Source organism: Podarcis muralis, chromosome 7 (genome assembly GCF_964188315.1).
Source record: "Podarcis muralis chromosome 7, rPodMur119.hap1.1, whole genome shotgun sequence".
Taxonomy (NCBI): Eukaryota; Metazoa; Chordata; class Lepidosauria; order Squamata; family Lacertidae; genus Podarcis; species Podarcis muralis.
In genome coordinates this window covers 87,496,768-87,522,955 of record NC_135661.1, presented here as the reverse complement: position 1 = coordinate 87,522,955, position 26,188 = coordinate 87,496,768, and the positions used below count along the sequence as shown (strand labels likewise).

Genomic DNA, 26,188 nt, shown 5'->3' with positions numbered 1-26,188 from the left:
CAGGCACACATGGTGAAGCTGTTTCAACTGAGAACAGGGAAGGAAGAGAGCAGCTGTATTGAGGCACTGCTGGGTGTTGAAATTTTGCAGCAACCGCCCCGTGCGCCCCCCACTCCATGCTACACCACTGGCTGGCCCCTTATAAGGCACAGCACCAAATGTTGCCACCAGCCCATCGATGGGGCAGCAAACACCAGACCATCAGGTCATCTGGGAGCAAAACCTGCCCTGTCCTGCTGGTGAGCTCCTGCGCTCCTGCCACAGCCCTCCTGCTGCTGAAGACATGCCCGTCTCGGCCTGGAGGAGGCATTTGCAAGGACCAACCCAGCTCTCAGCCCTTGGAAGGAAGAGTCCTTTATTAGTAAACGCTTACACCGACTTCTTGAGAAAGAGCACACCTGAGATTACCCGACCTAATATTTCTGCTGGGCAGGGCAAGAATGTGGAGGTGCAAGGGGAATCTGGACACGATCCCAGTCTGTAGTTTCCAGAAAGCAATAAAGGCTCTCCGAGGGAAGGAATTCGTACCCCAAAGCAGTATTTGGGCAGAGGGTCCCGGGAGCCGTTGTCACGTTGCAGAGGATTCTGGGGTGCTTTTCTCAAGATTGGCAATGTCCCTTTAAAATGTCGCTGCCTGGGTGAGCTCCTGGCAAGCTGGGGTGTGTAATGCGGGCCTGCACCAGATTAACCCCACCATTTTGAAAATGAAAGCCGCCCGCGCCCCGACTTGTGCCTGCCCCACCTCAGGCATGCAAAGCTGCATTGGCACCCCTGGAACTGCCTGCCACTGAGTCAGGCCAATGGAGCATCTAGTCCAAGTCTCTCTTTTCCTTCATGGGGGTGGGCACATTCAGAGCCCTGCACCCCCTTCTGCATCTTGCATTGTGCTAAGAAAATGCCCAATTCTCCCTCCCCCTGCAAAAGATCCAGCCAGCTTCCAGCTATAGGTAAAGAAAGTCACCTTGGGTACGGTTGGCAAGGAGGGCAGAGCCTTCCCCAAGGTGGCGCCCCCAGAAACACCGGGAGAGCCTCACCCCGCCGGGGAAGGCTGTTCTGGGGAGATGGGGGGCAAGCGGCAAGAGGGGCAGCTCAGCGGGGGATAATGCGGCATCTGTAGGGGCGAGGGACATTCCCTGTGCCGCTGGACAGGGGCGAGAGGTCCAGCTCCTCGCGGGGGCAGGTGGGCTGGAAGGTGAAGTGCTGGAGGAGTTTGGTGAGATACAGGAACAGCTCCATGCGCGCCAAACCTTCTCCCAGGCACAAGCGTTTCCCTGAAGAGAAAAAACAAACAAACCAGTCAACAGTTCCTTTGAGGCTTTGCATTCATGAGCAAGAGTTTCAGCATCTAAATTTCTGTACATAAACTGCTCTCTAGCGTATGGTTACCAGACGTCCCCGTTTTCTGGGGACAGTCCCCGGATTTACAAATATGTCCCTGGACAAATTAAATCTCCGGAATGTCCTTGGATTTCATTAATCTTTAACGAAAGGCCCAGATCACATTTCTTGGCCCAGAAGATTTTGTTGCTCAACCCTAATTGCTCAAGGTAATACCTCTTCTCGGAATAAACGGACTCACCCTTCTCTTCCAGATTTCACCCTGTTTTGGCAGGACTAGAAAGTTGTTGTGATGCCGCCCAGGGTGGCTGAGGCAACCCAGTAAGATGTGCGGGGTATAAATAGTGAGATTATCATTATGGAATGGGATGTCCCTACTTTTATCAGAGAAATGTTGGTGTATGGTTACTAGACGTCCCCATTTCCCAGGGACAGTCCCTGGATTTACAAATCTGTCCCCAGACAAATTCCATCCCCGGAATGTCCCCGGATGTCATTTAATGTCCCCGGATTTATATTTGAAGTGTTGTAGATTTATTAGTAGGGAATGAATGTTGCGTGATGTTGTTTAGTCGTTTAGTCGTGTCCGACTCTTCATGACCCCCTGGACCAGAGCACACCAGGGACTCCTGTCTTCCACCGCCTCCCGCAGTTTAGTCAAACTCATGCTGCTAGCTTCGAGAACACTGTCCAACCATCTCGTCCTCTGTCGTCCCCTTCTCCTTGTGCCCTCCATCTTTCCCAACATCAGGGTCTTTTCCAGGGAGTCTTCTCTTCTCATGAGATGGCCAAAGTACTGGAGCCTCAGCTTCAGGATCTGTCCTTCCAGTGAGCACTCAGGGCTGATTTCCTTCAGAATGGAGAGGTCTGGTCTTCTTGCAGTCCATGGGACTCTCAAGAGTCTCCTCCAGCACCAGAATTCAAAACCATCAATTCTTCAGCGATCAGCCTTCTTTATGGTCCAGCTCTCACTTCCATACATCACTACTGGGAAAACCATAGCTTTAACTATAAGGACCTTTGTCGCCAGGTGATGTCTCTGCTTTTTAATCTACTTTACCTGCATATAAACACACGGACAATAGTCCCACTTCACGGAACACAGGAACACAAACATCCTGTCTTCGTCAATTCCCACTTTGTGGAGTCAAAACATATACCGTCATGTGAAAGACAACAATCCCATGACTGCAATCACAGAGGAGGAATTCTAATGGGCTCTTGGATACCCCATAAGGGGAAAAGGGCAGATTTTGTTTACAACACAACCCAGGGGGGCAAGACGAGGGCCCACAGCCTATCTTGCCACCCCCCGACTAGGAACTCACCAGCAGAAAAGGGCATGAAGGCATCGCTTCGGCGGAAGCTGCCTTTCTCGTCCAGGAAGTGGGTAGGGTCAAAAGCTTCGGGGTTCTTGAACTGGGTGGGATCTTTGTGGACAGAGTGTAGGAGAGGCATGATGTTGGTGCCCTGTTGGGAGAAAAGGGGAGAAGCATGTTGGCGAGGCCAGAAACGCCCCAGGATGTGGGCTCCCAGCCTTGTAGGGCCACACCAAGTGCTGAGAGCACCCTCGTGCCACTTTGACTGCTGTCGCTGCATTCAGTTCTGGTCACCTCCCCTGAAAAGGACTGCAGAGCTAGAAAAGGTTCAGAAAAGGGCCAATGCCCATCCGACTGGGCTTCCCCAGCCACTCTGGGCGGCTTCCAACAAAATATTAAAATACAGTAATACATCAAACATTAAAAGCTTCCCTAAACAGGGCTGACTTCAGATGTCTTCTAAAAGTCTGGTAGTTGTTGTTCTCTTTGACATCTGGTAGGAGGATGTTCCACAGGGCGGGTACCACTACCGAGAAGGCCCTCTGCCTGGTTCCCTGTAATTTGGCTTCTCAGAGTGAGGGAACTGCTAGAAGGCCCTTGGCGCTGGACCTCAGTGTTCAAGTAAAATGATGGGGGGGAGACGCTCCTTCAGGTCTACTGGGCCTTTGAGGCCGTTTAGGGCTTTAAAGGTCAGCACCAACACTTTGAATTGTGCATGGAAACGTACTGGGAGCCAATGTAGGTCTTTCAAGATCGGTGTTATGTGGTCTCGGCGGCCGCTCCTAGTCCCCAGTCTAGCTGCCGCATTCTGGATTAGTTGTAGTTTCCGGGTCACCTTCAAAGATAGCCCCACGTAGAGCGCATTGCAGTAGTCCAAGCGGGAGATAACCAGAGAATGCACCACTCTGGCGAGGCAGTCCGTGGGCACATAGGATCTCAGTCTGCATACCAGATGTAGCTGGTAAACAGCTGCCCTGGACACAGAATGGACCTGCGCCTCCATGGACAGCTGTGAGTCCAAAATGACTCCCAGGCTGCGCACCTGGTCCTTCAGGGGCACAGTTATCCCATTCAGGACCAGGGAGTCCTCCACACCCGCCTGCCCCCTGTCCCCCAAAACAGTATTATTATTATTATTATTAGCTTTCCAAAAGAAATACTACCCCTGCCTTGGGAGGCCCTGCTGCTGCTACCAGAGTTCTGGTACTGCAATGCGCTCTACGTGGGGCTACCTTTGAAGGTGACCCGGAAACTACAACTAATCCAGAATGCAGCAGCTAGACTGGTGACTGGGGGCAGCCGCCGAGACCATATAACACCAGTCTTGAAAGACCTACATTGGCTCCCAGTAAGTTTCCGAGCACAATTCAAAGTGTTGGTGCTGACCTTTAAAGCCCTAAACGGCCTCGGTCCAGTATACCTGAAGGAGCGTCTCCACCCCCATCGTTCTGCCCAGACACTGAGGTCCAGCTCCGAGGGCCTTCTGGTGGTTCCCTCATTGCGAGAAGCCAAGTTACAGGGAACCAGGCAGAGGGCCTTCTCAGTAGTGGCGCCCGCCCTGTGGAACGCCCTCCCACCAGATGTCAAAGCGATAAACAACTACCTGACATTCAGAAGACATCTGAAGGCAGCCCTGTTCAGGGAAGTTTTTAATTTGTGACATTTTAGTGTAATTTTTATCTTTGTTGGAAGCCGCCCAGAGTGGCTGGGGAAAGCCAGCCAGATGGGCGGGGTACAAATAAATTATTATTATTATTATTATTATTATTATTATTATTATTATTATTATTATTATTATTATTATTTTCTCCACCGCCTTTCTCTAGAGGCGAAGTCTTTCTCTCCAGGAGCCACCCTGGAGTGGCACAAAGGCTCAGAATTTGACCCTACTCTAGACGGGCAATAGAGTTCAAAACGAGGCCACTTTCTTTGGAAGGGGGGGTTTCTCCTCATTCTCTCATGAAACAGCAGCTCCATTCAGAACCATCTCCAAGCCACAACTGTGACCTGAGACAGGAACAAAAGGATGTCGTATTTGCGTGAACACAGCCAGCACCAATCAGAAAGCGTTTGTTCCCCATCCCACCATCAGCAGCCCAAAGATAAACTTCCCATCTCTTGGGAAGGGGGGATTCTTTATTCCCAAGCACCTTTGGGAGCACAAAGCCATGGAAGTGGGTGTCCTTGGTCACAGCATGGGGGACCCCCAGGGGGATGAGATCAACGAATCTCTGGATCTCGTGGATCACGGCGTCCGTGTATGGCATCTTCACCCGGTCCTCAGTCGATGGGCTGTGGTGAGGACCAATGACCTTGCTGATCTCTTCTTGGACCTTGGCTGCGGACAAAATAAATAATAATAATAATAATAATAATAATAATAATAATAATAATAATAATAATAACAATAATAAAATTATTACGAAGGTCTGAGAGAAGGAGAGACCTGAGTACAGTGGTACCTCAGGTTAAGTACTTAATTCGTTCCAGAGGTCCGTTCTTAACCTGAAACTGTTCTTAAACTGAAGCACCACTTTAGCTGCCGCCACCAGAGCACGATTTCTGTTCTCATCCTGAAGCAAAGTTCTTAACCCCAGGTCCTATTTCTGAGTTAGCGGAGTCTGTAACCTGAAGCATCTGTAACCTGAAGCGTATGTAACCCGAGGTACCACTGTACTCGCAGGAGGAGTGCTCACCTTTGGGCGAAACAGGGAGGTGAGTTGTCGGGGGATCAGGACCGGCCGCTACCCCGACAAAGATAAAAGGCTGTCGGACCCCGCCCCAGGTTGCGGGAGCAACATTGCTGTTTGCCAGATCCTGCCTGAGATCCTGCACCTGTCCTTGCCTGGTTTCCTGCTTTGGCCCTGTCGGACTGACTCCTAGCAGAACCTTTGGATTCTGGACCGGTCCTGGACCATGTTTCACGGGTTACCCCCGGACCCAGCACACTAGCCTACCTCACAGGGTTGTGGTGAGGATAAATTGGGGAGGAAGACAACCGTGTGCTCATCCACCTTGAAAGAAGGTGGGGTGTGAACATGGTCAATGGACATCAACGCTCAACGCAACCGTGGGACCTTCCCAGCTCACCTGCGACCTCCGGGTGCTTCATGAGGATGAGGATCCCGTAGCGAAGGGTGGTGCTGACGGACTCCGTTCCCCCAAAGAAAAGGTTGTGGGTGGTCATGACAAGCGTGTTGGTGTGGAAGTGGCTGAGGGGGTCCTTCTTCTCCTGCGGAGAGAGGTGGAGATGCCCAGGGCATGAGTCTTACAAAGGGACAAGGTGCGGGGCGTTTATCAGCTCTCTGTGACCTCGCCAATCGAGTTGCGACCTCGCCCTGCTAGGCTTGCACGTATTTCCTGTGAAATATAATCGCCTGGGCTTTGGACCCTGCAGGTGTTTCCTCCTCCATGGCAGGAAACTCCTATTAAACTCATTTTTGCTAGATCTTTATGCGCCCCCTTGCCCAGATTGTCCGGAGCTTTGGGCTGGGTTGTCACCAATATGCGGATGACACTCAGCTCTATCTGCTGATGGATGGCCACACCGACTCGGCCCCGGACACAGTGACCAGATGCTTGGAAGCTGTGGCTGGATGGTTTCGTGGGAGCCGATTGAAACTAAATCCTTCGAAGACAGAGGTCCTCTGGCTGGGTCGGGATGGCATGGGGATGAGGGACCAACTCCCTTCACTTGCAGGGGCCTAATTAGTGCCATTGCCTTCCGTTAAGAGTCTGGGTGTAATCCTTGACGCCTCCCTTTCCATGGAGGTGCAGGGTACAGTAACAGCCAAGGCAACATTTTATTATTGATTGTTAGCCGCCCTGAGCCCGGTCTTGGCTGGGTAGGGCGAGGTATAAATAAAATTTATTATTATTATTATTATTATTATTATTATTATTATTATTACTACTACTACTACTATAGGTTGGCAGCTGGCATAATCTGGCCATCTTGCCTTCGTTGCTGGCCGTTCCTCTCCCTCTTGGGATGCCTCACGGAAGAAGTTTGGATGGACTGCGATGGAGGGAGACTCGCTGTTTCCAAGAGGGAGGAAGTCACAGACCAGCAAATTTGGGTTTCGCAATTAAAGCTGATTTAGCCAATTTAGGTTGCACGATTAAGGCTGATTTAGCAACAAACAAACACACACACTCCCCAAAACATTCCAGACTTTAAAAGTTGTAAAAATATTCTGTTTACTTGACAGGAAGCACTTCTAATTTGTTTGCGATCTATAAGGTAAAGGTAAAGGTACCCCTGCCCGTACGGGCCAGTCTTGACAGACTCTAGGGTTGTGCGGCCATCTCACTCAAGAGGCCGGGAGCCAGCGCTGTCCGGAGACACTTCCAGGTCACGTGGCCAGCGTGACAAGCTGCATCTGGCGAGCCAGCGCAGCACACAGAACGCCGTTTACCTTCCCACTGGTAAGCGGTCCCAATTTATCTACTTGCACCCGGGGGTGCTTTCGAACTGCTAGGTTGGCAGGCACTGGGACCGAGCAGCGGGAGCACACCCCGCCGCGGGGATTCGAACCGCCGACCTTTCGATCGGCAAGCCCTAGGCGCTGAGGCTTTTACCCACAGCGCCACCCGCGTGCCTTCATTTGCGATCTATAATACCTGGCAAATGAGCTTGAAAGATATGTGAGCTGTCTAACGAAAACAGGTGCCAGCGGTGTCCAACTTTTGACACTTTATGAAAGTGTATTTATTCACACACCCCAGGGCCTTTGCTGGTCTGGGGCACCAAGGCCATGGATAATTGTTTGGTCATAGTTGAATAAACTGGATTTTAATCTTTTGCTTGTCTTGTCTTGTCTTATCTTGTCTTGTCTTGTGCTGGCAGTCTTGTATTGCCTTGAGGATTTAACGGAAGGCAGTATTCAAACATTTTAAATCAACACATTATGCAAGAGCGTCGTGTTGCAAAGGAAGCTATTCATCTCAGTTTGCCTAAGGCATCCTGAGTTACACACATTCCTCTGAAGTGATAGTTTGCGGAGGTTGCGGCGCACAATTAAACTGTGGAACTCCCTGCCACAGGAGGCAATGAAGGCCAGCAACCTGCGTGGCATTAAAAGAGGACTGGACAAATTCATGGAGGAAGAAAGGGCTGTCTGTGGCTCCTAGCAAGGACGGCTCTGCTCTGCTTGCGCAGTTGGAGGCAGAAAAGCTTAAGAATCTCAGTTGCTGGAAAACCCAGGAGGGGAGAGGCTCTTGTGGTCGGATCCTGCTTGGGGGTGTAGCACCCTGCTTGTGGTTAACGCTTAGCTGGAATGAAATATTCAACGCAGCAATAGAGAAATTAAAATAATAATTTATTTGTCAGACAAATAAATGAGAGGCACAGTGGTATATGGTTACCAAGCTCTGGCCTGGCCTCCTGCCATTATGGCCAGCACTTATATTCCCTTAATCCAGCCCCCTTTGCTCCTCCTGTGGCTGCATCTGTCCAATCAGCCTGGTTGGATTTCCTATTGGCTGCCTGCTATATCCAATCACAAAAGATACACCCATATCCTCCTGTCCTTATAAGGGAGACAAAGAGCTATATATTGTTACATCTATAAATGACAAATAAGTAGTAATATATCTTACATGTGTCTCAACAAGGAATCTTAATTACCAGCTCACCTCTTGCCCTCCTTGCCCTATTGCCTTCTAAAACAAATGGTTAATCTTAAATTTTTATCTTAAACATATGTCAAGGATCTTGAGTTTCACATCAACATTGAAAGATCTCCTTCATTTGAAGGTTTCTAAACAAATGTCTGACAACTATATATCAGGAGCGCCCAGATGGCGTCTTCTTGTCTGGCAGGGGGGCTAGGCTGGTGGCTGACTTAATTTCAGGATAAATACAACTCTTACAACTATATGAAATAAGAATCTAGCATTTCTTAAATCCTTTGCATAATTACATTTAAGCCAATATATTTAAGCTAATATATTTCATACATTATCATAGGTAACCTTTTAAAAGAATAAAGCTTCTCAAAGTAGAAAGGAAGGAACTCAGTAAAAAAACAGCTTTTAAAAGGAACCCCTTCAGTTTACCCCCCCTTCAGCCATCTGCTCTCCTCTTTAGCTGTTCCCAATATTTATTGCTCTTTTAACTCTCTCAGTTTAAGAAACAGCTTTTGAAAAGACTTCTCAAAAAAATACTCTTTCTGCCAGCTTTCTGCTCGTGGCTTTTTTTCCCCATTTGCCTCTGGCCTTAGAAAATACAGCTCAAGGTTTAAGAGAGGCCCATGGTATCATTTTACTATTTACTCATTCCTAATTATGTTTATCTCTGCTTTTTTATCTTCTGTAACATGTAGGGTCAATGTCCTCGCTCTTAGTCTGTAATTCCAGCTTTTACGACTTTGAGAATTGTTTTCTGCTATAAATCAAGGGGGCCCCTTGTCTTAGGAGAATGGCCAAGGTTTTCTCTGCCTGGCATGAAACATTTGTGAATTCAAGCCCTTTTTAGACTTTATGAACCTGATCAAGATATAAGTCAATATAAACCTTAATTAAAAATACAGTCTATATTCAGATGCCTCATTCCCCCCTTTCAAGCTCAAGGACCTTCATACCAAGTGTCCTTGATAGCTTGACCTTCATCATGTTCCTGAGGTAAAGCTCTGTATAGGGCCATGATATGAGGTAGAGTTTCATTTGAAACCATCTTGCTAATTGTACTTCTAAAACATGAAATGATACATGGCACCATACATAAAACCATTACCACTACTGTCAAGAAAAACAAGCAAGACAATAGTATCCCTTTGAGTCCTGTGACATTAGGTAACCAATTGGTGAGCCATCCCATATCCCATCCTTCCCATGTTTGTACTGGGACATGTGCTATATTCTCCATCTTTGTAGCCAACACACGGATTGCCTCACCATTATCAGAAATGTTAAAGCAACAGGCATTCCCTGTCAAGTTCAAGACTCCACATAGGCCTCCCTGCCTGGCAAGTACATAATCCATTCCCATTTTCAGCTGCAAAATGGCGGCTCTACTTTCATCCAACTGTTGTGCAATAAGTCTCAAACTCTGGGCCGTTGCATTGGTTACAAGTTCCACTACTGCTTGCAATCGAATTATTCTGTTTAGATTATAAATAGGATCCCGTGCCCCTTGTATGAGCTCACCAGGATTCCAGGAGGCAGGATCATAATAGGCTATAATGCGCTCTGGCGGCCAATCATCAGTACCGCTCCAACTTTGGGTACTTCCTCCTGCTATACGAGAAATATCAGCATTCCTTCGTGTTCACTTGGCCGAACTAGTGGGCATAATCCACATTGGTGGTAATACCCATCCCAGGAAACAAGTCCCACTCCATTTGGAAGGGAGTTTCTTGTATGCCCATTCTCCACATATCCACCACAACCATCGGGTCTGAGGTTTTTGGTACGTGGAGTACAGAAGGCGAAATATCAAAAGAGGTAGAGAGTTCACAGTGCAGTATGTTAGATTGCCTTTTTCTGTCACAGTTATGTTCCATACCACTTTCCATGCATGAATAAAAGGAGGTGCACAGGGCAAGGTATTCCGAGTTCGATAGGTAGTACCGTGTGCCCAGGTATGACTATTCTTAATATAATCCCAAGTATAGTGACAATGAGAAGAGCCTATCATGGTAGAATCAGCTGCATCTGATGATTTATGTACACAGAATTCCCCTTGTACAGGTATAACTCGTAATGGTTTAGTTGAGTTCCATCCGGGGAAATTCTGTATTTCTGTTTGGTGTGGCATTTCGCTTACCATACCAATGGCATCTAATGGTATCGGTAATAAGGGCATACCTCCCTCTGAATCATCTGGCCCAAGAGAGCAAACAAGGCAATTGGTCCTATTTGCAACATTGGCTACCATTTCAGCTAAACCTACCCACATATTGTGGTCATGGCTGAATCCATATTTAGCAAATTTGGTCAGATTCAAGGACCCTTCCCCTTCCCAAGGGATCAGGATTAATAATAAAATCATGTTGATGTCTAGCATATGCATTCCTTCCACAAAAGATTACCTTATTGTGATAGCATAAAACTATTAGTCCCAATATAATTCCCCCAGTGACAGAAATGGGGAACCACCAAGACCAAAACATATATCCCGAGGATCCCCAATGAGTAATATCTCTGATAATTGTTCCACAAGGGGGGGCAGTCAATCAATTGTATAAGAGAATCTTCCCTTTCACAATCGCTGGTTCAGATGCTCCTCAAGCTTCAGGCGTGCGCAGGTCAGCCAGCTTCCAGGTTGTGGCTGCAGCAGGCCGGTCGTCTAATGTTGCCCGTGACCTAGCCCGTTCCCGGTAGGGCTAGATACAGGGGTTTTTGGAGAGAGTCAGTTTTAAAGGATTAGAGGGGTCACCTTTGCACGTCCAACTGCCTTCGGACTTCTTCAAACGGGAGTGATGAATCCAGGGGGTCACCTCAGCTACCTTCACCGCTGTTGGAGTAGAGAGCAAGACGGTGTAAGGTCCACGCCACTTAGGTGCAAGTGGATCACGTTTCCACTCTTTCACCCATATGCTATGCCAGCCTGGAGCTGATGAATCTGCTCAGCAATGCTGCACGGCGTGTGCTTGAGGGCCCACCTGTTAAGATAAAAAAACAAACAAACACGGGAGAGAGACAAAAACACGGGAGAGAGATTGCACTTGTCCCTGTGTCACATGGTCTCCTATTTGTTTAAGGTCAGCTGGAATATCCTGAACAAAGGAGGGCGGTCTCCCATACAGGAGCTCAAAAGGTGACAACTTAAGTCTTTTTGTGGGTGCACACCGAACACGAAACAGTGTTATGGGTAACACATCTACCCATCCCAATCCCGTTTCCTGGGTTAATTTTGCCAATTGGGTTTTCAGAGTCCGATTCATTCTTTCAGTTTTCCCTGAACTCTGAGGCCTATATGCTGCATGCAGTCTCCATTTCACTTGTAGGACTCGACATACTTCTTGTACTACTTGATCAATGAACGCTGGCCCATTATCACTTCCAATGCATCTAGGTAATCCAAACCTCGGGATCAATTCAGTGAGGAGTCTCTTAGTTACCTCTCGTGCCTTTTCAGTTCGGGTGGGAAAAGCTTCAACCCATCCGGTAAGAGTGTCTACAAACACAAGGAGATACTTGAATCCCTTAAAAGGGACCAGCTCTGTGAAGTCCACAATTAGACTTTCCATGGGGACATATCCCACATGTTGGATTCCAGGAGGTTGTACCGGTCCCTGCCTGGGATTGTTTTTAGCACAAAGAACACATTTCTGTGAAATGCAAGTTGCTAATTGTGATAGGTTAATAATATACAACTTCCGACTGAGACTCTCTCTGGTTGCAGTACCGCCAAGGTGAGTAGATTCATGATAATTTCTTACAATTGTGCCTGCTAGATGATGAGGTACATAAATCCTATTGTCCGGCAGGATCATCCAACCGTCCTTCACAACTGCTCCTTCCTGTTCAGCCCACTTCCTCTCTTCTGGGGTATAGTGAGGTTTAACTTCTTCTGGAGCTACCTCTGGTATGAGGGCTGCTATAAATCCTCCCACAGGCTTTTGGGCTGCCTCTCGGGCTGCTTTGTCAGCAGCATGATTTCCTCTGGTTATTGGATCCCTTCCTCGTCCATGACCTTTGCAATGCATTACAGCAATCTGTTCTGGAGCCCATACTGCTTCTAACAGGATTTCTACTTCAGGTCCATATTTCAAGGCCTTCCCGTGGGCTCCTATTAGACCTCTTTCTTTCCATAGAGCTCCATGTGCATGCAGGGTTAAGAAGGCATATTTAGAATCAGTATAGATGTTTGCCTTACATCCGGCTGCCAATTGCAGAGCTCTAGTTAAACCTATAAGTTCAGCTTTTTGTGCTGAGGTGCCGGCAGGCAAAGCTTCAGCTTCCACAACTTCCTCATTGGTGACCACAGCATACCCTGCTCGTCTGGCACCTTCATGCAGGTAACTGCTACCATCAGTATAATATACAACATCTGGATTTTTCAATGGTTCATCTTTCAGATCGGGTCTACTGGAATAAACTTCATCCATTATTTGGAGACAATCATGTGATTCTTCATCATCTACCTCTGGTAGGGGCAGCAAAGTCGCTGGATTGAGCATATTCACTACTCGTAGATGAATCCTGGGATTTTCACACAATAGGCCTTGGTATCTAGCCATCCTTGGGTTCGTTAGCCAATAACTACCCTTATATTCCATGAGTGTCAGAACAGCATGAGGTACATTCACATACATCGTTTGGCCGAAGGTAAATTTATCAGCTTCTTTGACAAGGCTTGCAGTGGCCGCTACTGCCCTTAGGCATGGAGGCCATCCTTTTGCTACTGAGTCTAATTGTTTTGACAAATAAGCTACTGGACGGTTCCAACTTCCTAATCTCTGGGTCAGGACTGCCGCTGCAATCCCATTCTGTTCATGTACATACAGCTGAAAGGGTTTTTCCGAATTAGGCAGTCCAAGGGCTGGGGCCTCCATAAGTCGTTGTTTGATAACTAAAAAGGCTTGTTGCTGCTCAGGTCCCCATACGAATGGGTCCTTTTCTGCACCTCGAGTGCTTTCATGTAAGGGCTTGGCCAGACTGCTGAAATCAGGTATCCATAGTCTACAAAACCCTGCTGTTCCCAGGAATCCTCTAAGTTGTTTCCTTGTGGTAGGTTCCTTGATAAGGCAAATAGCTTCTTTCCTCTCTGGTCTCAATGCTCGTTGTTGGTGTGAGATGTCAAAGCCCAAATATTTGACCTTTTCTAAACATAACTGTGCCTTTTTCTGGGAAACTCGGTAGCCAGCTTGCCAGAGCAAGTGGAGCAGTTCCTCTGTCCCTTCTTTACAGGTATCAAAATCCTTTGCTGCTAGTATAAGGTCATCTACATATTGCAGAACCACCTTTTCTCCAGGTATTGAGGGGTAACTTGTTAGATCCTTCGCCAAGGCAGTGCCAAATAAAGTTGGGGAATTTTTAAATCCCTGGGGCAATCTTGTCCAGGTTAGCTGGCCTTTTGTTCCTGTTAAAGGGTCTTCCCACTGGAAGGCAAATATAGGTTGGCTCTGTGGTGCCAGCCGGCAACAGAAGAATGCATCTTTCAAGTCCAATACAGTAAAAAATGTTGCTTCTGGTGGGATCAAACTCAGCAGGGTATATGGGTTTGGTACATTTGGGTGCAAGGTCTCGATAGCCTGGTTTACGAGCCTCAAGTCCTGTACTGGCCTGTATTCATCTGTCCCAGGTTTCCGAACAGGCAAAAGAGGTGTGTTCCATTCTGATTGGCAGGGCTTAAGCAGACCATATTTTAATAGGCGGTCCAAATGTTTCTGGATGCCCTCTGCTGCTCGCCGGGGTAAAGGATATTGCTTTACAGATACAGGGGTAGCCATAGGTCTTAAGGTTACTACAATTGGAGCTATATTCTTGGCCATTCCTGGTGGGCTATTTTCGGCCCATACTCCTGGTGGCACCTGTAGGGTTCGGAGGAGCTTGTTTAATTCTGTATCCAATGTGGGTTGGACTTGCAAGGCTGACATTAGGCGCCATGATTGTTCCTTAGGTACTGAGAGGGTAATTATTCCTGCTGCCTTTGATGGCAGTTTCATTTCTGGACCTCGAGGAGTGAAGGTGATTTGGGCCTGCAGTTTGGACAGCATATCTCTACCTAAGAGAGGTATTGGACACTCAGGTATATACAAAAACTGATGGGTTAAACGATGTCCCCCAATCTGGCATTCCAAAGGTTGGAGGAAAGACCTCTTAGCTGACTGACCAGTGGCACTTTTAATGACTACACTTTTGGATGCCTTTTTCTGCAATAGTTCTGGGAGTACTGAGTATTCAGCCCCAGTATCAATCATAAAGTCTATTAAATGGCTCCCTAATTGAATCGTGACCGTGGGCTCCTGGAAGCCTAACTTTATGGAGTCCGGTCGTTCCTAGTCTTGGGTAAAATCCTCCTCTGCCAGTCCAATGAAATTGTCTCTACTCTGTCCTTGTCCAGGTCTCTGATATCTTCCATTTCGGATCATTCCCCGTCCCCGTCCCTGGTTTCTTGGGCCGGAGCCTGGGCCTGGGCCTGGGCCTGGGCGTACTTCTTCCAACCTCAGGGGTTCAGGACACTCCCGCTTCCAATGACCCTCCTTCTTGCAATTCGCACATTGATTCCTTCCCAGTGGTGGATTCCTTCCCCGCCCTCTTCCTCCATTTAAGGGGCGGTAGTCTTGCTTCACTGCTGTGGCTAGCATTACCATCTTTTCCTTCTGCCACTTCTTCTTCTCTTGCTTCTCAGCCTCATCCCTATTCCGATAAACTCGGCGTGCAATGGCCATAATTTGGCTCATCAGCATCCCTTCCCATCCTTCTGATTTCTGAATTTTCTTACGAATGTCAGAAGCGCACTGGGCCACAAATGTAGCAGTAATCATTCTACTGTTTTCAGGGGCTTCAGGGTCAAAAGGAGTCCATATACGATAGGCTTCCTGCAGCCTCTCTAAAAAGTCTCCCGGACTCTCATTTGGTTTCTGTTCTACTTCTGAGACTTTAGACATATTAGTGGGCTTCTTGCATGCTCTGCGAATACCTTGCACAAGCGTCTGGCGGTAGGTGGTAAGTCTGGCCAGATGAATTGCATTGTTTGGATCCCAATTAGGATCTTCCAAGGGAAAGTTATCTTGGAGATGACGGTCAATATTAAAAATATTTCCCACTCTGGCCTGCTCACGCAAATATATCTGTGCCTTTTCAATTATGTCTCTTCTTTCCTCAGTGGTGAACAGAGTATTCAGAAGCTGGCGACAATCTGTCCAAGTAGGACTATGAGTATTTATTATTGAAGTCACCAAGTCCATCATAGCCTGAGGTTTTTCTGCGAAAGATGGGGTGTGTGTTTTCCAATTCATCAGATCCGTAGTTGTGAATGGAATGTACTGAAGGGTCGAAGTTCGAGGTGGCCTTGGTCCGGGTTGCCCATTAACCAGCACAGGCTCCTCAAGTGCATCAAATACTCTTCTAAGAGGGGCTACTACGTGACCTTTTTCTTCACTTTGCTCTAGGGGCCTCAAATCATAGGGGGTGGTATTTGTCCCAAGGCGTTCTTTTAGCAGCTTAATACGCCTGGCTGTATTGCTTGCTGACCGATTAAGGTCTCCCTGTAACTTCTGTAATAATTCTCTAGGACTTGGATGTACAGGGGTTTGGGGTAGGCAATCAGTTGTTCCACTAAAAGAGACTGTAGATGGAGTTCTACTGGGACTCACAGATGGAATAACCACTTCTGCTTGGGCTTCATTATAGGACTCCAATGCCTCCTGAAGATATTTATCATAATCTATCAAGGAGTCAAGTTCTGTGTCTCTACCCCCATTATTCGTTCCACTTTCTTGCCTTGGGGTTACAACTGGTGGAGGGTTTGGATTAGGCTCCCTTCGATGTGGAGCATAGGGTGGAGGTGGAAGCACCTCTTCCTCTGGTCCCTCAAAAATGGGTTTGAGTTTATTTGGCAAGATTCCTTTCCTAGCTTCGGCTTTTACAGCCAATAATTTGCATCGTTGGACTTTGCATTCCCTTATCCATGGAGGATTTTTATTTAATGTGCTCAGCCAGGAATCTATATATGAAAATTGTTCTGGGCACCCTCCAGTTTCTTTGGTGATGTTAGACCAAAGTTTGCTTACTAAATTTATATCAAAAGTTCCCTGAGATGGCCATCCAGTATTTTGTTTTGGCCATTCTAGTTCACATAACGTTCTCAAGCGCTCTGGCGTCATTTTGACTCCATATGCCCCTGAGAAGGCTTTCTTAAAATTATTTAACATACATTCAAGAGGTGTATTTCCCCCCTTTGAACCCCCAACTCCCATTGTATGGCCCTGTGAAGTATCCACTCAGTCACTCACACACACGCTTCGTGGGGTTTCTTGCCCAGATGGAGTCGCCTCACTGGGAACCGAAGTACTACCCACTCCACACTCAGGTCAGCTACAGATTGCTCTGTACTTTCTCACACATACAATGCGCAAGATACTTCACCACACTCTACCTCCCATTCTTCCCTTTTCCCCCACCAGACCACCATCTGATATACCCAACCACCTAGCGTACTCAGTTCCCACTTACTGAGACGCAGAAGTTTGATCAAGACTTCTCTTCCTCCCAATTAATTGGAGGGCCAAAAATCCCTTTGTGCACTTACCCCTTGGTTGGTTCCGTTTCCCCCCGGTCCGTCGCCGCCAGTGAGCAGGGTATCAGACAGACGAGACTTCTGCGTTCCCCCTGGAAAAATTTATCCAGTGCGCGCTGGGTAGCAGTTTAGAGATCCTCTCTCTTGTACCCTGCTCAGTAGAGCGAAGGGGCTGCGTTCCAGCAGACCACTTATCCGAGTCACAGGAGCACCATAAAATGTAGCACCCTGCTTGTGGTTAACGCTTAGCTGGAATGAAATATTCAACGCAGCAATAGAGAAATTAAAATAATAATTTATTTGTCAGACAAATAAATGAGAGGCACAGTGGTATATGGTTACCAAGCTCTGGCCTGGCCTCCTGCCATTATGGCCAGCACTTATATTCCCTTAATCCAGCCCCCTTTGCTCCTCCTGTGGCTGCATCTGTCCAATCAGCCTGGTTGGATTTCCTATTGGCTGCCTGCTATATCCAATCACAAAAGATACACCCATATCCTCCTGTCCTTATAAGGGAGACAAAGAGCTATATATTGTTACATCTATAAATGACAAATAAGTAGTAATATATCTTACATGTGTCTCAACAAGGAATCTTAATTACCAGCTCACCTCTTGCCCTCCTTGCCCTATTGCCTTCTAAAACAAATGGTTAATCTTAAATTTTTATCTTAAACATATGTCAAGGATCTTGAGTTTCACATCAACATTGAAAGATCTCCTTCATTTGAAGGTTTCTAAACAAATGTCTGACAACTATATATCAGGAGCGCCCAGATGGCGTCTTCTTGTCTGGCAGGGGGGCTAGGCTGGTGGCTGACTTAATTTCAGGATAAATACAACTCTTACAACTATATGAAATAAGAATCTAGCATTTCTTAAATCCTTTGCATAATTACATTTAAGCCAATATATTTAAGCTAATATATTTCATACATTATCATAGGTAACCTTTTAAAAGAATAAAGCTTCTCAAAGTAGAAAGGAAGGAACTCAGTAAAAAAACAGCTTTTAAAAGGAACCCCTTCAGTTTACCCCCCCTTCAGCCATCTGCTCTCCTCTTTAGCTGTTCCCAATATTTATTGCTCTTTTAACTCTCTCAGTTTAAGAAACAGCTTTTGAAAAGACTTCTCAAAAAAATACTCTTTCTGCCAGCTTTCTGCTCGTGGCTTTTTTTCCCCATTTGCCTCTGGCCTTAGAAAATACAGCTCAAGGTTTAAGAGAGGCCCATGGTATCATTTTACTATTTACTCATTCCTAATTATGTTTATCTCTGCTTTTTTATCTTCTGTAACATGTAGGGTCAATGTCCTCGCTCTTAGTCTGTAATTCCAGCTTTTACGACTTTGAGAATTGTTTTCTGCTATAAATCAAGGGGGCCCCTTGTCTTAGGAGAATGGCCAAGGTTTTCTCTGCCTGGCATGAAACATTTGTGAATTCAAGCCCTTTTTAGACTTTATGAACCTGATCAAGATATAAGTCAATATAAACCTTAATTAAAAATACAGTCTATATTCAGATGCCTCAGGGGCTCCCCTTTCGGGCGTCTGCTAAAGAAGGCTGGGCTAGAGGGGCCCTTGGCCTGTTCCATCAGGCTCTTCTTATGTCCTTGTTTGCTGGCTTTTAATCTTTGCAGCCGTAATACGCTTTTATTATTTTATAGTATTGCATTGATCCAACTTGTTGTTCGTCCTTCGCAGGAGAGGGATTTCAGGGCAGGTGTGGCACCTGAGCTTTGCAAATGGTGCTGCACAACACACACACACCCCTCTTTGGACATGTCCCAAATCCAGGGCTTACCTGGGACGGGGCTCAGGTTACCCCACACCCGCCCCTGTCTTGGCCTCCACCAAAAGACGGGGAGATTATCTCCAAGGTGAGCAAACAGGCAGCAAGGCAAGGCCTCCATTGTCCATGGCAGAACACACCCTCGCCCTTGATGAAGCTACCAGGAAGCTGCCCTGGTGCCCCCAGCCAGGAACGCCCCCTCTGCCCTTTCCCTGCCGGCCCCAGGTGAGAAGAAGCACGTAGACAAGGACTTAGCCCCCCCCCTCCAAAGCCCAAGGGCTCACCTCTTGCATTTTGAGCAGGAAGCTATCGATGAAGTCGCGAGGGCAGCTGGGGTCGAAGGTCGCCTGGTGCTCCTTGACCATCTCCAGAATGAAGAGGCGCAACTTCTCAAAGTTGGCGAAAAGTTGCTTGTGAGGTCCGGGCAGGTAGCGCAGGATGTGGGGGAAAGTGTTGTACAACTAGGGAGGGAGGAGAAGACAAAAGGTGGAAGGCCCCGACCCTGCAAGTACTCGCTTGAGTGAGAGGGCAAGTGTTGCAGGGAGAGTCTCCCTTCCACAGTCCAGCTTCAAAACAAAATCCCCAGGCATGTCAAAATGGGAAAGCAGAGATGTTTTTGAGAAATGAATGAATCGAGAAACGCCATTCCGTCAGAAGAGACTTGCTTCCACTTTGCTGAGAAAATACACAAGGGAGGACTTTACTAGGCTTCAGGGGAGGGAGGGAAGGAAGGAAGGAAGGAAGGAAGGAAGGAAGGAAGGAAGGAAGGAAAGAAGGAAGTTCTGGATTTGTGGGGGAAGCTGCAAAGGAATCCTGTCTACACCCCCTTAGGACAGAACATGAGCGTTGTTGTTGTTGTTGTTGTTGTTGTTGTTGTTTATACCCCACCCATCTGGCTGGGTTTCCCCAGCCACTCTGGGCAGCTTCCAACAAAGTATTAAAATACAATACGGTAGTCTGTTAAACATTAAAAGCTTCCCTAAACAGGGCTGCCTTCAGATGTCTTCTAAAAGTCTGGTAGTTGTTTATCTGTTTGACATCTGGTGGGAGGGCATTCCACAGGGCAGGTGCCACCACCGAGAAGGTCCTCTGCCTGGTTCCCTGTAACTTGGCTTCTCGCAGTGAGGGAACCGCCAGAAGGCCCTCGGCGCTGGACCTCAGTGTCCCGGCAGAACAGCATCCAGGTGTTTTCAGTCAGCCTTCACCCACCTGGTGTTTTGGCAGAAGTAGGAGCTCCAAACATCTGGAGGGCATCAGGCGGGTGTGGCCTGACTTAAGTCCACGTGCTGCTTTTATAATGGTCATGGAAGATGAGGAAAGGAATGGAAGTGGCTGTTTCTCTAACTGCACACGAAACACGCTCTTTGAAAAAGTGCCTTCTCACCCGAGCCACCCTTTGAATGAAAAGGTGCCCACATGGGGGGCCCACAGCAGTTTTATGCTGAAAGTCCCCCAAGCGTCAGTGGTGGTCCCCAACCCAGATGGCTTCAAAAGAGGATCAGACGCATTTGTGGGAAAAGAGAGAGCTGTTGAGGGCAGGTCGCCAGGGTTTTCAGCAGTATTTCTGAATCTCAGTTGCAGGAAACCACAAGAGGCGAGAGCTGCTCTTGCATTCCTGCTCTGCTTGTGGGTGTCCCTTGAGGGCATCTGGCTGCTCCCCGAGAGAAGAGGTTGCTAGACTAGATCCTCTGGCTCTGCACTTTTGCTTTGCTCCAAGGGACGGAGACTTTGTCCCTCTGCCTCCATTGCTCTTCCGGAAGCAGTGATGGGACTTCTCCATCTGCAAACCCTGAAGGGCACCCCCTCTCTGTGTCCCTTCATAGAGAAGGGGGCTATCAACATAGCTGTCAACATTTCCCTTTTTTTAAGGGAAATTCCCTTATTCCGAATAGGATTCCTTGCAAGAAAAGGGAAAAGTTGACAGCTATGGCTATCCAGGGCTACAACATCAGCTTCATTGAATTGGTCGTGTTGTGCCTGATTATCGTCTTCCAAAGCAACTACTCTACTCCAAACTTAAAAGTAGAAAGCGTAATGCTGGTGGTCAACAAAAGAGGTTTAAAGACGCTCTCAAGGCAAATCTTTTAAAAATGTAATATAAACACCGACAACCAGGAAACACTTGCCTGCGAGTGCTCTAGTTGGAGAACAGCCTTTACCAAAGGTGTCCTGGGCTTTGAAGACACTCGAACTCAGGACGCAAGGGAGAAACATGCTAAGAGGAAGGCATGCTTGGCAAATCCACACCGTGATCAACTCCCACCCAGAAATCAATGTCCCCACTGTGGAAGAACGTGTGGATCCAGAATTGGCCTCCACAGTCACCTACGGACTCATTGTTAAAAACGTGTTTATGGAAGACAATCTTACTCGGCTACAAGGGATCGCCAAAGAAGAAGAAGAAGAAGAAGAAGAAGAAGAAGAAGAAGAAGAAGAAGAAGAAGAAGAAGAAGAAGAAGAAGAAGAAGAAGAAGAGTATCCCCCACTTTCTTAATTTGGAGTCGTCCCCCCCAAAAGGGGACGTCGTATACATGGGGGGGGGAGTGTTCTACACAGAAAAATATGGTACATGGCAGCCTAGGCCATTGGCTGGGCGGTGCCTTGAATGAATAAACATTTCTGAAATCGTGATACATAGAGCCTTCTGAAAGCGAATGTGAAGGGGAAAGTCTGGCGTATTTCTCCATCCTTGAGCAATGGTCAACCTATCCACAGCCAACAAATCTAGAAAAAGAGTTTTACAAACTAGTTCTGCAGTGCAAGCTTTGAATATTTATGATAAACAGAACCAGACATCAAGATTCCCTGGTGTGTATACTTGGCTACGAGTGATTGCCAAAGAAAGAAAGAAAGAAAGAGAGAGAGAGAGAGAGAGAGAGAGAGAGAGAGAGAGAGAGAGAGAGAGAGAAAGGGAGAAAGAAAGAAAGGGAGAAAGAAAGAAAGGGAGAAAGAAAGAAAGGGAGGGAGGGAGGGAGAAAGGGAGAAAGGGAGGAAGGGAGGAAGGGAGGAAGGGAGGAAGGGAGGAAGGAAGGAAGGAAGGAAGGAAGGAAGGAAGGAAGGAAGGAATATCAAGGGTTCCTTGCCATAATGGCTCTGTTCACCCGCCTCTGTCAGCCTCTGAATGCCACTATCTGGATATTGCAAGTGGAGAAAATGAGGCTCTCGCACTCAAGTCCTGCTTGTGGACTCTTCCCCTCAGTGCACCCAGCTGGCCACTGTGGGGACGCCGGGCTAGAGGGGACCCCTTTGGCCTGATCCAGCTGCCAGGCTCACCTGGCTTTCTGCCTTCCAAAGGGATCGGGACTCACCTGGGCACAAGGCGAGCTGAAGATGCGGAAGTTGTCATTCATCAGTCCCACCAAAGTCAGGAATTTCTTGTCCTCGTAGTCAAACCGGTCCCCGAAAACGATGGAGCAGATGACGTTGGAGACGGCATGGCCGAGGGTGAGGGTGAGGTCAGAGGGCTCTCCTGCAAAAGGGACAGGTGGAAAGGCCAGAACTTCGCAGGTGTGCGTGGCCCCGCCCAGCCCCACCTGCCCCAAGGAACGGCAAACGCACCTTTGGTCTTCGCCAGCTCTTGCACCAGGTACTGGGCCTCCTCCTGGATTCGCTCCTCAATGCTGCGCTTCCCCATGCCAAAATTGCGCAGTGTGTGTATCGTAAAACGGCGCAAGACCTTCCATTTCTCCCCTTGAGACAGGGAAATCCCTATGGACAGGGGGGAGAAGACATTGGCTAGAGACATCGCTCAAAGAGATAGCAATGGCTGGAGCCCTTAAGAGTGTGGACAGTATCGGGCATAGCTGTCAACTTTCAGATTTGAAAATAAGGGATCAGCAGCCTTGAAAATAAGCGATCAGCAGCCTCACCTGTCCCAGGGACAGTCTACAGGATATCTAACAATCCAGGATAGCAGCAGGAAGCCGCGGGAAATGGTGCTGGAATAAGGGAATTTCCCGCAAAAAAAAGGGAAGGTTGACAGCTATGGTACCAGGGCAGCAGAAGCAGATCCTCCATCATCATCATCATTATTATTATTATTATTATTATTATTATTATTATTATTATTATTATTATTTTAAGACAAGGTGAGCCCATCCAGCCCAGCAGGTACCTCCACGAAGCCCTCAGGCAGCACACAAAGCCAACAGCTCACTCCCACTGTCGCTCTCCAAAGCAAATGGCATGCAGAGGTAGACTGCCTCTACACATGGAGGTGCCACAGAGTCCCCACAATCACGCCTCCCGCCTCCTCTCCACCACCTTGAATTTCTCCATTCCTTTTCTTTCTTTTTTTATTTTTTTTAAACTTTTTTTAATATTTTATTAAGGATTTTCTTGTTTTACAGAAGTAAGTGTAATGCCTCGTTTGTTTTTTTCCATGTAACATTTTTACAAATCCGTTTCATTTGTTGTGGCATTAGGGGGAGAAGAAAAAAAAGAAAAAAGAAAGGGGGTGGAGAGAGGGAAGATGGGTGGGGGTGGGGTGGGGTGGCGGTGTTTCTATTATGTTTAATGTATGTAGAGTTTGGTGTCAGTGTTGTTTGTGTTGTTCACTTGTGTTCCTTTGGTGGTGAGAGAGGTTGGGGTTGGCCTAGGTTGTGATTGTTTGCTTGTGATTGGCTGTGGTGATCTTTGTTTTCGTGTGTGAGTGAGGTGGGTGGGTGTTTTGGATCAGGTTAGCCATATTGATTTGTATGCTGTTGATGGATTGTTGTCATTGTCCTGTTGGGCTGTGTATGTGATAAAGGGGAGCCATACCGGGGTGAAGGCGTCTTCTTCTGTTTGTCCCCGTGCCAGTTTCAGTTTATTGGTTAATTTTTCTAGTAGGGCTGTTTCCCATACTATTTGGTACCATTGGTCCATGCTTCCTCCTGACAGGTCTCTCCAGTGTCTGGTTATGGTGTTTCTGGCTGCTGAAAGTAGGTGGGTTATCAGTTCTTTGAGGTGTAAATTCTCCATTCCTTTTCTGAAGTCATCTAAGCCAGTGGCGCGTGGTGAAATTTTTCATAGGGGAACATTTAAGCGCTAGCTTGCGAGGGGCGTGAGATGCCATGTGTGTGATGTTGTGACGTCCTGACGTCGCACACCTGAGCATCATGCCTCGCTCTCTGAGCTGGGCAGAAGCGTCCTGGGCTTTGTAAAGAAGGTGCCAGGGCTCTGGCAGGATGCTGGAGACCTGCTGCCTCTGTCCAAAAGCCGGGTGGAATTTGGGAAGATGGCAGGATGGATTCTGGACCCATCACAGCCTCGTTCCGCCCTCCCTAAACTGGACAGAAGCTTCCTGGGCTTTGGGAAGGAGGCACCAGGGGGAAATTTAGGGGAATAGCCTAGAAATTGCGAGCCAGTGTGGTGTAGTGGTTAAGAGCGGTAGTCTCGTAATCTGGGGAACCGGGTTCGCGTCTCCGCTCCTCCACTTGCAGCTGCTGGGTGATCTTGGGCCAGTCACACTTCTTTGAAGACTCTCAGCCCCACTCACCTCACAGAGTGTTTGTTGTGGGGGAGGAAGGGAAAGGAGAATGTTAGCCGCTTTGAGACTCCTTAAAGGTAGTGAAAGGCGGGATATCAAATCCAAACTCTTCTTCTTCTTCTCTAGTCCTCTTAGTCCGATGACCGCACACCCCTGATCTAAGCTATTTGCCGTCACTACATATTGGGGCATCCTGAGGAACCAAAAACTCTGCCCTCCTCCCCCTTCATTTTATATAGAACTATAGTTGGAAGGGACCCTAAGGGGACATCCAGTCCAACCCCCTCCAATGCAGGAATCTCAACTAGATCATACATGACAGGTGGCCATCCAACCTTTGGTTAAATGTCCCCAAGGAAGGAGAGTCTACCACAGGGGTGGGCAAACTTTTTCAGCAGGGGGCCGGTCCACTGTCCCTCAGACCTTGCGGGGGGCCGGACTATATTTTGAAAAAATAATAAATGAATTCCTATGCCCCACAAATAACCCAGAGATGCGTTTTAAATCAAAGGACACGTTCTACTCATGCAAAAACACGCTGATTCCAGGACTGATTTAGAAGGCGATTGGGCTGGATAGACAACTGACTTTAAGAAGACATCTGAAGGCAGCCCTGTTTAGGGAAGTTTTTAATGTTTAATGCCGTATTGTGTTTTTAATATCCTGTTGGAAGCTGCCCAGAGTGGCTGGGGAGACCCGGCCAGATGGGCAGGGTATAAGTAAATAATAATAATAATAATAATAATAATAATAATAATAATAATAATAATAATAATAATAATTGCAGCAGATAACAAACTTCCTCCACCTTGCACAGGACAACCTTTCGATGTAAAGAGGCTATCCTGTTCCTGTCACCTGTCAATCTCCTCTTCTCCAAGTGAAACATGCCCAACTCCCTCTCTCTGATCCTATGCCTATGCTTTTGCCCAAACTGAGAAACATTAGAGGCTTTCTCCAGGAGAGGTGTTCAGACCCTCCTTCGAATCTCATCGCCCTTTCCTGCCCCTTCTCCATCCCTGGACCTCTCTTTTTAGGAATTAGCACACACACACACACGCTCAGACACACCCGCCCCACCTGCAAGCGGAGGAAGCAGGCAGGCTTACCATCCCCTCGGGTGAAGTCGAAAATCACCGGCAAGTCTCCGCGGGCACTGAACTCCTCGGCTTGGTCCACCAGGGCCTCCTTCACCACTTGGTACCCGCAGAGAACCACAAAGGGCTGAGAGCCCAGGTAGATGGTGTAGATAGATCCGTAGCGCTGGCTGAGCTGGAGGCAGAGGGAGAAAAGGGGGGGAGGGAACAACGGGGTGCAGAAAGGACGTCGGGATGTAAGAAGAGCTTGCTGGATCAGGCCCAAGGGGGCCCGGCTGGTCCAGCACCCAGTTCCCACAGGGGCTGGACAGTTGCCTCTTTGGGGAAGCCAGCAAGCAGGATTCGAACTCAGGTTTGCCCCTCCCTTAGCCTCTTCTCAATTGCAAACAGGTGTCTTCCTAAAGGATCGCAGCAGCATTTAGCTGACCCCCCACCCCACCCCAAGGGGCTGACCTTACCTCCAACATTGACTTCACCGTGTTCTTCATGTCCAGGAGGAGCAAATTGCCCACGATGGGCAGCGGCCGGGGTCCTGGGGGAAGATGACCCCTTTTCCCCTGCCTGCTCCCTTTGAAGAACATCAGCAGGCAGGCGATGCAGATAGCGAGAAGGGCAGCCGTGGCTGCGCTGAACTCCATGCCAGCCTCCTTGCCCAACTCAGAAGAAGGCTTCTGGTCGGGCTTGGGCTCAGATGCCAGCCTGCCTCATGCCAGGTGTGCCCACAAAACCTGATCCATGGAGAAGGAGGCGGGCACAGCCGACAAAAGAACCGAGTGGCAATTGCGTAATTCCACACCGAGGGGGTCCAAACCTCGAGCTGTTTGCCGGGCGAACTACAAGGGGCTGCAGGCTAAGTTCACTGCGGAGAGTCGCAACTATTCTTAGCGTTTTACTTTTGGGACGCCATCAAACCAAAAAAACCCCAGATCAAACGTAGCAACAATAAGGAGGGGGGAGGGTTTGTTTCGTCTGGTTATGTAAGGCG

At 47.9% G+C, this 26,188-nt stretch overlaps 1 protein-coding gene across 1 annotated transcript; it reads right to left on the bottom strand.

The window, feature by feature from the left end:
* Window positions 1-338: 338 nt before the first annotated feature.
* Window positions 339-26,188, bottom strand: LOC114603158 (cytochrome P450 2F5-like). The gene is made up of 9 exons (XM_028741952.2): window positions 25,662-26,188; window positions 25,216-25,378; window positions 22,195-22,344; window positions 21,945-22,105; window positions 18,921-19,097; window positions 5,748-5,889; window positions 4,808-4,995; window positions 2,667-2,808; window positions 339-1,271 (listed from the first exon to the last, which is right to left on the bottom strand). The coding sequence occupies exons 1-9, from the start codon at window positions 25,839-25,841 to the stop codon at window positions 1,090-1,092; spliced, it is 1,485 nt and encodes a 494-aa protein (XP_028597785.2). The 5' UTR covers window positions 25,842-26,188; the 3' UTR covers window positions 339-1,089.